Source organism: Rhinolophus hipposideros (assembly GCF_964194185.1).
Source record: "Rhinolophus hipposideros genome assembly, chromosome: 18".
NCBI classification, from domain to species: Eukaryota; Metazoa; Chordata; class Mammalia; order Chiroptera; family Rhinolophidae; genus Rhinolophus; species Rhinolophus hipposideros.
This window is the reverse complement of record NC_138064.1, coordinates 52,572,210-52,586,152: the sequence shown is the minus strand read 5'-3', so window position 1 is coordinate 52,586,152 and position 13,943 is coordinate 52,572,210. Positions and strand designations below refer to the sequence as shown.

General features: G+C 39.0%; 1 protein-coding gene across 2 annotated transcripts in view; it reads left to right on the top strand.

Annotated features, from left to right (window-relative positions):
- The window catches only part of VPS41 (VPS41 subunit of HOPS complex), a 162,311-nt gene that overhangs the window by 68,980 nt on the left and 79,388 nt on the right, over positions 1-13,943 (top strand). For both annotated transcript variants that reach the window (XM_081079906.1, XM_081079907.1), the window contains one exon: positions 646-711. In XM_081079906.1, coding sequence (XP_080936032.1) covers positions 646-711 — 66 coding nt within the window. The remainder of the gene's footprint in view (positions 1-645; positions 712-13,943) is intronic.

The window sequence follows — 13,943 nt, the reverse complement described above, 5'->3', positions numbered from 1 at the left end:
TCAAGGAGCTGATTTTCCCAATTTCCCGACCAACTTTTCTCGGGATTTGGGAATGGAAAAGCGAAAAAAATTCATTAGAACCAGACGGGATTCCCGCCTGGAAACCCCACAGGGGTCAGAAACTGAGGCTGGAGGTAAAAGGGAAGGTCCTGAATGGTTAGCCCCAAAAGTCTTGGGTCCTGCAGCTTATGTGGTGTAACTGCACTAAATGTCTGTGAGGCAGCATTGCCTCACCTGCTCTACCTGGTGCCTTCAGTCATTGGAAGGCATCCTGGGCGAGGAGGTAGTCAGGTTCTTTCTCTGGGATCCATCTGTGAATTATAGTCAGTTGCAAACGGGTGTGACGTCTTGCTGCCTTGGTTGACCTACCTTGCTGTCTCTAAGGCTGGAGCGCCTACTCAGAGGGTCCTCACTCAGCCAGAAATTAGAACGAATTCGCCTCATCTTTCAGCTTTGACCCAGCTTCGTAGACGAAATCTTTTTGCACAAGAGCAAAAGTATTGGAGACTATTACCTGAATAGATTACTTCCTACCAATATATAAGGATGAATTTTAGGTCATGCTGCTTGTAATGGATGAAGGGTTTTCATTCTGTACTTTAACCATGACTCCTAAACCCCTGTTGGGTCCTTGTTCCCTTGTAGATTATTGCCGTACATCCGTATTTTCTGAGATCCAGCTGCAAGCAGTTTGTTACCGGAGGGAAGAAGGTAAACGCTGTGTGTCTGCCATCCCATACAGTCTTGGAGGGGGGTTCTGTTTGCTCTTTAATTTATTTTGAATATTTTTAATGTCTGACTATCAAATAGGAGAAATTTTGGGAATGAACAACGTAATGAAATCATAAGACTATTATCTCTTCGGGGAGGTATGGCCTCAGTGTTTCTCACTGACAGTACTTTGAAAGCTGTAGGGCGAGAGAAAGAGAGACATTACTCAAAGTACCTCCTAATGCTTTGAAATATTGTCCTTTCCCGCCCCCACACACACAGGATAGCATTTAAAAATATCAAAAGGGCAATTACACTCGTGTCTTTTCCCCTTGTAGAAAATCTCTTGCAGGACTTGATAAAGTTTTAGAACAATTACAGATACTTTTTACTGACATGTTCTTGGCATATTTTATTATCTTAGTGCTATTTAAAAAATAAGAGCATAAAATAATCCTTTTGTACATTTACATGTACATGTAATAGATATAGTACGTTTTAAAACAATATTTCTGCTTGGAGAATGTCATTAATTTTTTTTTCTATTTTTATTAACCAGTGATATTTTTTAAACCATATTTATAACAAAATGCTACTACTGTACTGGAACTCTGAATATTATTTCATATTCAGTTAGGGCTCAGTGAAAGGAGGTGGTGATCTCTGCTTGTTTGTGTGGCCATGTCTAGCTACAGAATGGCTACTTTGAGGCCCAGACACCGAATGGTTTTGAATGTTTTCAGATAGTTAATCTGTCATTTTTCCTGTTCTGCTGCTTCACAGAATAATAGTGTTACCGAGGAGGGGCCGGCTGCCCCCTGTGCACAGGAGCCAAAGCTATAACATCAGCTTTGGAGAAAAGAAAGGTTTTTCTTTATGCAGAGTTGACCGCAGGAGACAGGAGACACTGTTCAAATCTCTTTTCTAGTTTGAGATCTGGACAAGTTTCAAGGGTTAGGGAAATCAGGGTGGCAGGTGGTGGTGTTAACTGCGCAAGTTATGGTTGGAGGGTTTTGAAATTTGGCCAGTTAGGGTGGAGGGGCAAGAGAAAGCCCAAAGGATTTCCAGTCTGGTAAAGTTTGATAGTTTGTTCTGTGTTTGTCCATATTTGGTCTGGGCACTGGATCTTCCTTACTGAAGGACTGTGTTTCCCTGAAAATAAGACAGTCAACTCGAATACATCTTGTGGAACAAAAATTAATGTAAGACCCGGTATTACATTATGTTATCATTATTATATATATTATATTATCTTTATTATTTATATTATATTATACCAGGTCTTATAGTAGAATGAGAGCGGGTCTTAATATTAATTTTTGCTCCAAAAGATGCGTTAGAGCTGATTGTCTGGCTAGGTCTTTTTTTCGGGGAAACACGGTACCTCTCCTTTCTTAATGGGCTCCAGTGGCCACACTTCTATCTAAGTTCCAAATACTGAAGGTCCTTGATTCCAGGGTCATCTTGAGGACAGGGGTGGCATATATACAGTGCTCTCTGTAAAATAACCGGTTTGCTTTAAGGGAGTAGAGCCAGTATGCTGTTTCAATAGAGCAGGAAAGCATACCGGTCACTACCTTACCTGGCGTTTCTGAAGCACTGGTTTTAGTTCATTGTCATGGCTGAGGGGCAGGTCTGTAGATCTGATTCCACTCCATGGCATGCAGCCAGGATGGCACCAGCTCTGACATTGGTTAGAGCCTGCCAGCTTCCCTCCCATCCCACAGCCCATTATGATCCTTAGGTTCCAGCCTCATTAGCCTCACATAAAAATGTCTGTGGGATTAATTAGTGGGAACTGCAGGTTTAATCTAACATTCTCTAGCTCATATCTGCAGCTGATTCTCTCCTGAAAAAACAATAACTACCTTCTTTGTCTTTGTTGACCTTAGGAAGAATAGTTTTAACACTCCTTTTGTTCAAGTATTTCTTTACTGCTTTTCTAGTAGAATATGTTATGTGAGATGTAACATAGATTCACTTAGCTGGACTTGAAAGTTACACATATTTTATGTAAAACTCAGTAGGGATAAAGAAGGCCTTTGCTTTTTTAAGTGGCTTAAAACAATAATCTTTTATTCCCTTACAAAAATTCAAAATTGGAAAATGAAAACATGTCTTACCCGTGTGATTCCAGTTGAGGGTCTCTTACAAGCTTTCATTCTAGATTTTGGCTGGGGCTGCAGTTATCTGAAGGCTTGAGTGGGGCTGGAGAATCTGCTTCTAAGATGTCTTCTTAATAATAATCCCTCATAAAATATTGAACATTTAAAATGTTTGTAGATCACTGTGGTTTAAGTATTATCCTGGTGTGGGATATCGTTTTGAGTTCCAGCTTCAGGAGGTAGAGCTCTTAAACAGTTGTGCTCTATTTCTTGAAGGTATTGGTATGAAAGAATGTACTAGAGATGATATAAACGGTAGGTAATGTCCAAGTGGTAAGACTTGCACTCTGAAGGTGAGATTGTTCTGTGTTGGGTTGTGTTCTTAATAATCAGCTTATTGGTGGAATTTCATGATTGCTTTTGCACTGCGAGGGATACCCATCATCTGTCTCATCAAGTTTGCCATGGTAGTTTTGCTGTGTGGATGTTTTGTCCACCTGCAGGGTGCCGGGGTTAATGGTGCCAATAACATGTTCTTCATCCTTCGATTTAGCATTTGATGTCATTGACGGACCTCTGTGGGAAGGACAGTGTGAATGTAACTGTTGGGCCAGAGCTCACTGAGTAAATACATGAACGTTTTATGAACAACAGTGTAGTCTGTCATCCCGGTGCAGGTGAGCGAATGAAGGAAGAAGTTGGAATTTATGCAGAGATACACATTGTGATAAGCAGTCAAATAAGTAGACTTCACTGAATGCTGAAACAGGCAAGAAAATCATGGATTTGGTTCACCTCTTTGGTTATCATTGAATAGTTGGCAAGTTTTTCTAAGTTGAGGGTTTCGTGAAAGAGCATTCTGATTTCTCCTCTTCCCTCTTCAGTTCTCCAGAAACACATCTGTAAACATTTCTTTCCAAGCACAAAAAGATGTTTAATTATGTGTATATAAAATAAAAATGGTTCAGGCCATCTGGAGAACTTTTAAAAAACATTATTAAAGTGGTATTTCTGGAGTAAAATAATTTAAAAGAAAAAACAGTATATTGTATGAACTACTACAATTAGTTAATTGTATTAAGGGTTTAGTATATTGGTCTTGATAAAAGTATATGTGTGATATTCTAAACTGAAGAATCATGATTACACATGTAAATGATATTAAGTCATCTCTTTTAGGTTTCTTAATAGCTTTCTTGATATACAGTTCACATACCATGAAGTTCACCAGTTCAGAGTATACAATTCAGTGGTTTTTAGTATATTTACAGAGTTGTGTAATCACCATAATCTAATTTTAGAACAGTTTCATCCAATAAAGAAACCTTGTAACCATTGGCACCACTCCTTATCTTCTATCCTCCCCTTCTCAGCTCTAGCCAACTACTAATCTACTTCATTTTGCTATAAGTTTGCCCATTCTCGATAGTTTCATATAAATTATGGATATTTTGTGTAAATGGACTCATACAATACATGGCCTTCTTGTCTGGCTTCTTTCATTGGTTTTCTAGATACATCCATACTGTAGTAGGTATCAGTATTTCATTCCATTTTATGGCCTAATCATATTTCATTGTATGGATGTACCATATTTTATTTAGTCATTTATAAGTTGATAGACATATGGGTTGTTTCCTCCTTTTGATTATTATGAATAATGCTGCTGTGAATATTCTTGTACCACTTTTTGCGTGGCCATGTATTGTCATTCTTCTTGGGTGTAGAATTGTTGTATTATGTGGTAACACTATGCTAACACTTGAAAGAGTTGTCAAACTGTTTCCAAAGTGACTGCACCATTTTACATTCTCACTAGCGATGTGTGAGGGTCAATTCTCCACATTCTCACCAACGCTCATTTCTGTCTGTCTTTGATTACCGCCATCTGCTGGATATGAAGTGGTATGTCGTTATTTTCATTTTCCTTCTCCTGGTGACTAATGATGTTGCACATCCTTTCATGTGCTTATTAGCCACTTGCACAAGTTCTTTGGAGAAATGTCTGTTTGGATTCTTTGCCCATTTTGGGATTGAGCTATTTGTCTTTTTATTATACAGTTGTAAATTTTTAAAATATATTTTGATACATGTCCCTTAATCTATATATGATTTGCAAATATTTTCTCCCAATTTGTGAATTGTCTTTTCACGTTAGTAATGGTGTCATTTGAAATACAAAAGTTTTAATTTTGATGAAGGCCCATTTAATTTTTTTTTATTTCGACACCTGTGATTTTGGTGTTATATTTTAGAAATCATTGCCTAATCCAGGGTCATGAAGATTTATGCCTGTATTTTCTTCTACACGTTTTATAGTTTTAACTGTTAAATTTAGTTCTAGAATCTACTTTGAGTTAATTTTTGTGTATGGTGTAAGGTAGGGGTCCAAATTCATTCTTTTGTGTATGGATATCCAGTTGTCCTATGACTGTCGAAAAAACTGTTTTTTCGCCATTGTCTTGCCTCTTTGTCAAAAATCTTACAGTAAACCATAAATTTCTAGACTTTCAGTTCTGTTGATCTATGTATCTATTCTTGTGCCAATACACTTTAGGTTTTATAGCCACTAATTTTGCTCTAATTGTTTATGGTGTGACAAGTTAACTGCCTTTCAAGCGTTTCCATTTTGAGCTCTTTCCTTTAAAAAACAATGATTTTTTTCCTACTTACATTTGAGGCTTAAGAAATATTGGTGTGTAAATGTGTCTATTGACTTGATCTCTTTGGATTCATTAAAGTTTATTATGTAAATATTTAGTTAGTAATTAAAAGTAGTTTATTTAATAAACTATAGTGACTTATTTTTATACAGTTAAATAATTAGAGATTTCCAAAATGTGCACCAACGTGGTACGGTTTGCAGAAAGCTCCAGAGAGAGTCCTTCCTTCTGTATGTGTACGGTATGCGCTTTTAAAGATCACTTAAGCTGCGCAGTATTGGCATTTGTGTGTTTTGTTTGTTTTAAGATAGATTTATTTAGTTGAAGATATTTCAGGAAATATTTCGGAGTTCATTAAGGAATATATCTTTGATTTTCAAAACAGAAAAAGGCTTTTAGGTGATGAAGAGAGGGGTACAATTGTGAAATGGTTATTTTCATCTGAGTGTTAAAAGCTCCTTTTTTTAGTTACGGCATTTTAGACCTTTAGAAAAGGAGAAAAACAAAGACTACGTTGGCTGGCCCAGTCACAGCTCTGATCATTCCAGCTGCGGGTTTCAGCTAGCACCATAAACCAAGCAGAGCAAGTCTAAAGAGTCCAACATTTAGCAAATGGTGGTAACTTTGCAATAATCGTATATTGTAGATACCAAGACCTCTCTAGAGCAGATGGCATGTCATAGGAGGAAAAGGAAGACAAATAATCATGTACCTGAGAAGTTATGACCTGCCTTTAAGAAATAATTTAATGTTTAAAAAAAAAGTTAGAGCAAAGACTAAACAGGTCAAGGTGTAGTGTGGAGTAAAGGCATTCCTAACCCTCGAGAACACCAATCTTCCCTAGACTGACAGCTAAATGAATCTTGCAATTATGTGCCAACTTCTGTAAACAATGGTGGAAGTGGCCCAGAGACTAGAAAAATAGTTATGCAGCGTGCTAGATGGGTGCTGGACTTATTGGGGGGACCACTTCATAGACTGTAGATGCCTGACCACTGCGCTGTACACTTGAAGCTGAGGCTGAATGATATTTATTGTCAACTGTAACTAAATGTGTGTGTGTGTGTCTGTGTGTCTTTGTGTCTGTGTGTAGAGTCCCAGAGAGCAGTTTCCAGGCTCTCGGCCTTGAGTGGGGAGGTGCTGGCTTGGGTGGTGAATGACCATCAACTGTGATTAGTTGGCCATCAGCTGTAACCGGTTAGCCAATTGGCTACTGATGTAACTGCGGGGCTGGGTTGATTGGTTGGTTGGTTGGCAGGCAGAGAAGTGAATGGCGGACTGCAGATCGTGTGGCTACTACTGAGTGTGTCTCGCCTGGCCGCCAGAGAGAATATTAGTAGTATGACTCCTGTATCTATGGCTCCGTGGGTTTTCCTTTTTGGCTTCACCATATCCTGCATTCTTATGTGGGGAGCGGGACCAGAGGCCCCACAGGCCGCCCTGCACGACAAATGGCGCAGCAAGCAGGGTCTCCCTCAATACAGTGTGTGTACATATATATGTGTATATAGTCACAAGATATAAAATACAGCATAGGGAACATAGCCAATGGTATTGTAACAGCTATCAATGATGGCAGAAGGGTAGTAGATTTGTAGGGGGGTTATCACTTTGTGAGGGGTGTAAATCTCTAATCATTATGTTTTGTATACCTGAAACTAATATAAAAAACATTAAATAAAAAAAAAGAAATCCTACAGTGAGATATTCATGATGTTATGTTGTAAGAATATTTGAAAGTGGTGTCTAATTTAATATTTTAGTCATTTTGATTTGATTAAAATTTTCGATTCCTTAAAAATATTTTTTAAAAGTAATTAGACCAGACGTTTCAGAATAGCCCTGTGAAACAACAGTGCAGTAGAGAAAACCTGAAACTGAAGTTTGGCACTTTTGTTGATGTTTCCTTCAAAGGTTCTAGCCTCTCAGGTCTTCAGAGGCCGCTCTGTCCACCGCAGATTGGGGAGAGCAGGCTAGCGCTCTGTTGAGCGTCAAAGTCCAAGTTTAGTTTTCTTTTTTTTTTTTCAAGTTTGGTTTTCAACGCAGCTTCTTAGTAGATGAATGCTGTAGCTAGATTTATGGGCTCCCTGCTTGACACATGAGCGTATATAAAGCTTATTCTAAATTCTGTCTTGTTTCCATGTTGAGGGGAAAAAAAAAAAACAGGAAAAGAAAAAGCACAGTTCTTAAAAGTGCCATTGGAGAGAACTTTCAAACACATGGATTTTTTTTTTTTTAAGTATAACCTCCTTGTGTAGCAAGAATTCTAATACATGAGCATAGCAATGAGGTTTCTGTTTTAAAAATAAGTCTGCCAAGCAGATCTTGTCTGGATTTTTTTTTAATTGCTTAGATTTCTCTGTCAGCAGATAAACTTTAGCTTCCTACGACCTTTACCTTTGAACTCTGAAACACACTTCATAATAACTGGTTCTGTACTTTGACAAATTATTAAATTGTCGCAGTGCTGTTTGCAGCAGAGTTCATTTTTAGAAACGAGATAGTCAGCTGTTTGGCGCTGTGGTGGGATAGAATGAGGAGACTGGCCACAGGAACAGGTTGCTTTGTAAGCTGGAAAATGTCTCTCAGCAGACGGAGGAAGGACTTGTGTGAATGAAATGAGGAAAAGTCTCATTGTTCAAGGCTGAAGGCTTGTGTCAGATTTTACCAGAAAGGTAGCATCAACTAGCTTCTATACGTTTCCAAGGGAGATTTGCAACAAGCTGCATTTTGATCCTTTTTGGAAGAAGGTTCAATGGAGCAGCTTTTTGTAGTAATGCAAATCTTTTTAGACTCCAGACAGCCCAGTGACCACTAAACATAGAAACATAGCAGTGCTTCCTTACATGTTTGCTTATCTCCTAGTCAGGCTGAACTGGGGTTCTTGAGGTCAAAAGGGGATTGAGATCTGTTATCCCGTTCAGACAGCTGTCCGGTGGATTTCCAGGATGGTGTTTCTGCAAGTGGTCAGATGTGTGATCTTAGGCAGCATCAACATGCAGATGTGTCTCACACATTACTTCACAGGCGACCACCAATTTTATGTCCCAGTGGTTGCGTGTTGAACCTTTGTAAATGAATACCTTAATTTCTTCTAGATACTGTTATAAATTGTGGTTCCTTTCCTAGAAATTCATTTCATGCTGTAAATATACCGAAATTGATGAAAATTCATCAATTAATAGAGAGTAAAACGGAAATACGACTTTCACAATCATTTTTTTGGTATGTAAAACCAAGTTGTAAAATAGCTATACTGTGAAAGTATATTTTGGTGGGTTTTTCTGTATGTGCTGAACTGGCTGAAGCAAAAACTAGAAATCCAGTGATTAAAATAGAAATCATTTTTAGTTTCAAAAGTAGGAATTCATTGCTTTCAAAATTAGGTTTATTTGTCTCAAATATTAATTACTTTTTTCATGTCAATGTGTAGGACGGCCAAAATCTTTGAGATGGATCCATCGCAACTTCGTTTTCTTCAGTGATCCCATTGTTTCATATCCATCAAAAAAGCCTGTTGAATTTTCATTAAGTGTTTTGATCCCCCTCATTGTTTATTTGTTGTTTCCTTTTAATTTTCTAATTCAATGTCAGCCAATATTCTTCTTTGTGTGTAAGAGTGAAAACTGGAACAAACTAAAATGTCTAACAATAGTAAATTAGCTATGTCTTGCCGCGCAGGAAAAATCACCAGGAACACACTAATGGGGTATGAGGACAAAGGTGTTAGAAGTTATTACAGATTTGGGCTGGCGCGAGGTGATTTGGGAGGGTGTAAGGAGGAAGGGCTTTGCCCTGGGTTGGATGCTGTCAGGAAGCAGGAATAATTCTACCACTGAATCCTATCAAATCCTATCAGGAGGGAGGGAAGATTAAATCAAGGCCGTAGACATGATTGGTGATGAGTCTCCATGTTAGCCTGGGTAGGATGTTTGGTCATTATGTGGTTTGGAAAATGTCCAGGTTTTGTCTGCAGTCAGACGTGATTATGAAATGGTGTTTTTGTCCTTATCCTTCATGGTCATGAGCCTAGTCAGATTCTGGTGTTCTGCGAAATTGTTTGTATTCGTCTGGAGAACACCAGGGCTAGTTCCTGGATGTCAGGCCTGTTCCTGGATGTCTGCTTTTCTCTTTTTCAGTTGGAATAATTCAGATGCTAAACATTAGCTAGGTTGATTCTATTGAGGTATTTTACAAAAATATATGAATGGTCCGATTTTCTTTTATTTCTTTGCAGAAAAATGTATGTATATAACAATATTCATGGAAAGTTATACAACATTAATAGTATCAATATTATATTATTAACAATGTCTGTACAGTATGAAGTGTTCCTTCTGGCCTTCACTGGCTTTTCTACATTTTTTTTGTAGTAAACATGCATTACTTTTATAATAATAAAAGAATGCATAAAATAATCTCAACTCTTTGGATCTCTTTAACTTAATATTGTAAATCATATGGAATTCCCTACACTATTGAAGTCTTTTCTTAGCTCCGATATTCTTTAATGATTACATAATATTCCATCCTATGGGTCTATTTAATTAATCATTCTCACATTACTGGACCCTTAGGTTGTGTCTAGTGTCTGCTTATTGTAAATCATGCTGTAAGGAAGCTGGACAGCTTTGGGCACGAACTTTTGTCTGCTTCTGAATGTTCCCTAGCACAGATTCCTAGGTTTGGAAGTACTGAGTGAAGGATTATGATTACTTTTTAGCTTTTGATATGTGCTGCCAAGTAATAAGTGCATTTCAGAGCACAGACCAGTTTACCCAGCTGTGTGGGAGGGTACCTGTCGCTACACCCTATTCGCCAGTTTGGGAGACAAGCAGTTAGTTCATTGTTCTATTTGGTAACTTCTTTGAATTAGTGATTTTGGACATTTTTATTTATTAGCCACTTACATATGGTCCTTTGTGATTTGTCAGATTGTCTTCTTTGCTCGGGGCAGCTTTTAATATTACCGCAGAAGCCCAGGCGATGAAGACTGTCCATTTGATATTTATTGTCAGTTTGAGCGCAAATTATTGCTCCTTACTGAGTAGCCTGCAGCCTTTTCTCCAGTTTTGGCGAAATCTGGAATAATTATTCTTGTTCCCAGGGAGGCCTTCATATAAGAGTCATAATGAGACTTTAGACTAAACACTGAAGTGTGTAAAAGAGAAGGAATATATGCTACCACACAGATGTGCCATCTGTCAAGTTCAGGCCAACGTGCCCATTGAAGGCAGGGTCATCTGACTTGGTTTCTTCTGCAGAGTGTTCTGACCTTTCCCCCATTTTGCTTTTCTTCACAGTGAGTGAAGTGCTTGTTCAAATATATAGACCTGTGTGTTCATGTGACTTTTCCTGTTACTCAATATTTAGCAATTTCGTATTTCTTTTTCATATCCTCACTGTGCAAATATCTCCCTGCAGTCATCTGATTGAAATTATGTGTAGTTAAAATTAGATGTATTTGTTCATCGCAGATAACATTCATTCACGTTTAATTACCTCGTGGATGACTTTTGTGTTTTTTCTCCTCTGCTGCCAAAGCCTCCAACCTTGAACCCAGCCCGGGAAATGTAGCCTCAGACAGCAAACTGAAAAACAAACCCCAAAATACTAAGTCTGTGGGATTTATAATGGAAGACCCTCACCCCCAGTGGTAAATTTATTTTAAAATTTTATTTCATTTCTGAAATCATATTTGCAACTGAGTTTGCAATACTGTATTTTGGAAATTATTTTTTGTTCCAAATGTTTTATGTTCTCTCTTGATGATGTTTGAAAAAACTGTGTGTTGAAGTTTGGTACTGAGCCAAAGCTGGAAGCAAGACAAAGGCACGCTGTGTTTCCTGGGGTCTTCCAGGCCGCTCCTGCCTCCAGCAGGATTCAAGCCTTCGTCTGCTGTCAGCAACCAGCTACCATCCCACGTCTTCTCTGTGCTCACTAATTTTTTCTCATTTGCGTACTTGACTTTTAAAACTTCGTTCCTAATCTTGGGTTTGTAAATTCTTCTGTCCTCTGCACCATCATTCTCTTTGTTTGATTTTATGGGGAAAAGTCTTATTTGGCATGTTCTAATATGCTGAGTTTTGCTTTTATTCCCTTGTTTCTCTACTTGATTACCTTGAGCTCCAGCATCTTCTTTGATGGAGCGTTTTATCTTTTGTGGAGTCTTTGTTTTCTCCAAGCCCCTCGATCCTTCCTGTGGGGACACATCTGGTATCTGAGACATGCCCGGGGCCTTGCATCCCACCCCAGCCAGCCTTTCCTCCTTTCTTGTCTGCCTCAGAGCAAGCGGTGTTGCTGCTGTTTAGGAAGCCTGGAGGAGTCCAGTGATTTATATACTTGGAAGATCACAAGATGATTAAAAAGGGGCCAGTCATACTCCCTTTCCTCCGTCAGGGAAGAGTGGGCGATGGGTAATGACAGGTGTTGTGACCAGAATCAGCGGCTTTATTACAGCCTGATAGGAACCCCGCCGCATGTGAGGGAGATTCTGGGATGTGCGTCTTTACCACTCTGTAGTGTAGGAAAGTGCTGGATAGATTTATCAGCGCAGAACATAGGAGCATAAAGTATATTGCTGGAAATGTGAGGGCTCCTATTGAAATACAAGTACCGAGAGTGCTGACTGCCAGAATGTGGATTTATGGGAAATAGAGCCCTAAAATACTTTCTCCAACAACAACAAAATACACCTTTTGGAGACAGTTTTTCTTCTCTACGTATTTAGCTCCTATGCAGCTCAGATTGCTCTCAGTATTGTGGTAATGACAATTCAGTATTACAGGATGTGGAAGATGAACCAAACAAATTAACCAGCTGCTTTTAAGGTAGTTCCTGCAATGACTAACCCTCTAAAATGCTTTGTAGAACATTCGTGCTCAGTAGGTCTCTAGGCAGTTTTATGACTAGAAGGAATAAATGGATTTTATTAAATGTCAGTGAAATACAGGCAGATAGTTTTGTTGTAGTTACACTAGTGTAGAATGTTTATAAGAAGAGCAGCTTTATCTCTTCTTAAATCACTAAAGCAGGACTTTCCTTGGCATTCCAGCCAGTGTGTTTCTGCTTGAAATTCCCATAGGTTAGGATTAGAAAGCAAATGGAGAGTAGATTGTCTGGTCCTTCCTGTGTGAACTTGTATGTCCTACCAAATGTTATCAGTCGAATCCTGCATGGACAGCAGAGTCCTATTTGGAATTTCAAAGGACAGTAACGGGAATGATTCCATGACACTAGCTGACATTTCAGGATTTATACTATGTGTGGATTGGAAGGTAGGACTCATGTGTAAAGCATAAAGTGGAGTGGAGAGGGAAGGCAGAAACGAGTGCTTCCTGGGACGGGCAGTGGATGTGGAGGAGAGAAGCCGGCTGGCTGAGGTGGCCGGGAGAAGAGGCTTTGGAGGCAGCCCAAGCCTTCTGCAGGCACAGGCACCGCTCAGGCCACGGGAGAGGTCACCTGCGTCCCTGAAATAAAGGAACTGCATTTCCCTAACTGATAGGGGAAGATTAACCTTAAAAGTCATTTTCAAATTTTTGACCAGTGCACGAATTATATTCTCTGGCATTGACGAAAGAGAAATAGACCAGCATTTCAGGAGTAGGACACGGAATTAGTGTGAGTGAGTCCTTTCTCAGAGTGAGGGTGTGTATTGATTACATGAGTCACAGGGGTCTTTCCTTACATTTTTGAGGTTAGGGCAGATTCCAGTGTGGGACACGTGGGGCGTTACTACCAGCAGATGGGCTGAGTAACTGATGGTTTGAGGAATTGCATAGCTCCTCCTGTAGCAAGCACATTGTGCATATGGACAATGAAGGAAAGAATGAGACTAGTAGACCTGGGAAAGCCTACTCAGTATCGCCTATTTATTATGGGAAATGTGAGATGTGGTCTCTGTCCCCAGCACATTTTCAGTCTGGGAGACTCAAGGTATAGACAGGAATGTCAGTGAACAAGACAGAGTATGGCACTTGTTATCCCCTGATAGAACCAGCATGACCCTAAAATGTATACAGAACTTGAAATTATGGGGAAATGATTTGACTGACGAAAGAATTCTTCTAAACGATGACCTTCCTAATATATGTAAGTCTATTTATTTAGTTGTTTTTGCGTTTTGTTTTGTTTTTGTTTTGTTTTTTTGCTTATTTTTCATCCACAAAATATAAAGGTGAAGTGATTGAAACTACTATTGGGAAAGCATCAGGAAATAATACGAATCCTGTCTAAAATTGTAATGTGAATCAGTTAAAATTCGTTTCATTTACAGAAGTTAGCATACTAGCTTCCCCCTGTTTTTCTGAGCTCCCACACAGCATGTCGTGTGCCCACTGAGGGAGAAGCTGCTTTTATTCCATGTCAGAGCAGGACACACGGTGTTTATTTTAGTAGCACCTGGAAACTGGGACTCAGCCGTGAAGTGGACTGAATTCAGAATTCTTATGTCTTTCCTTTTTTT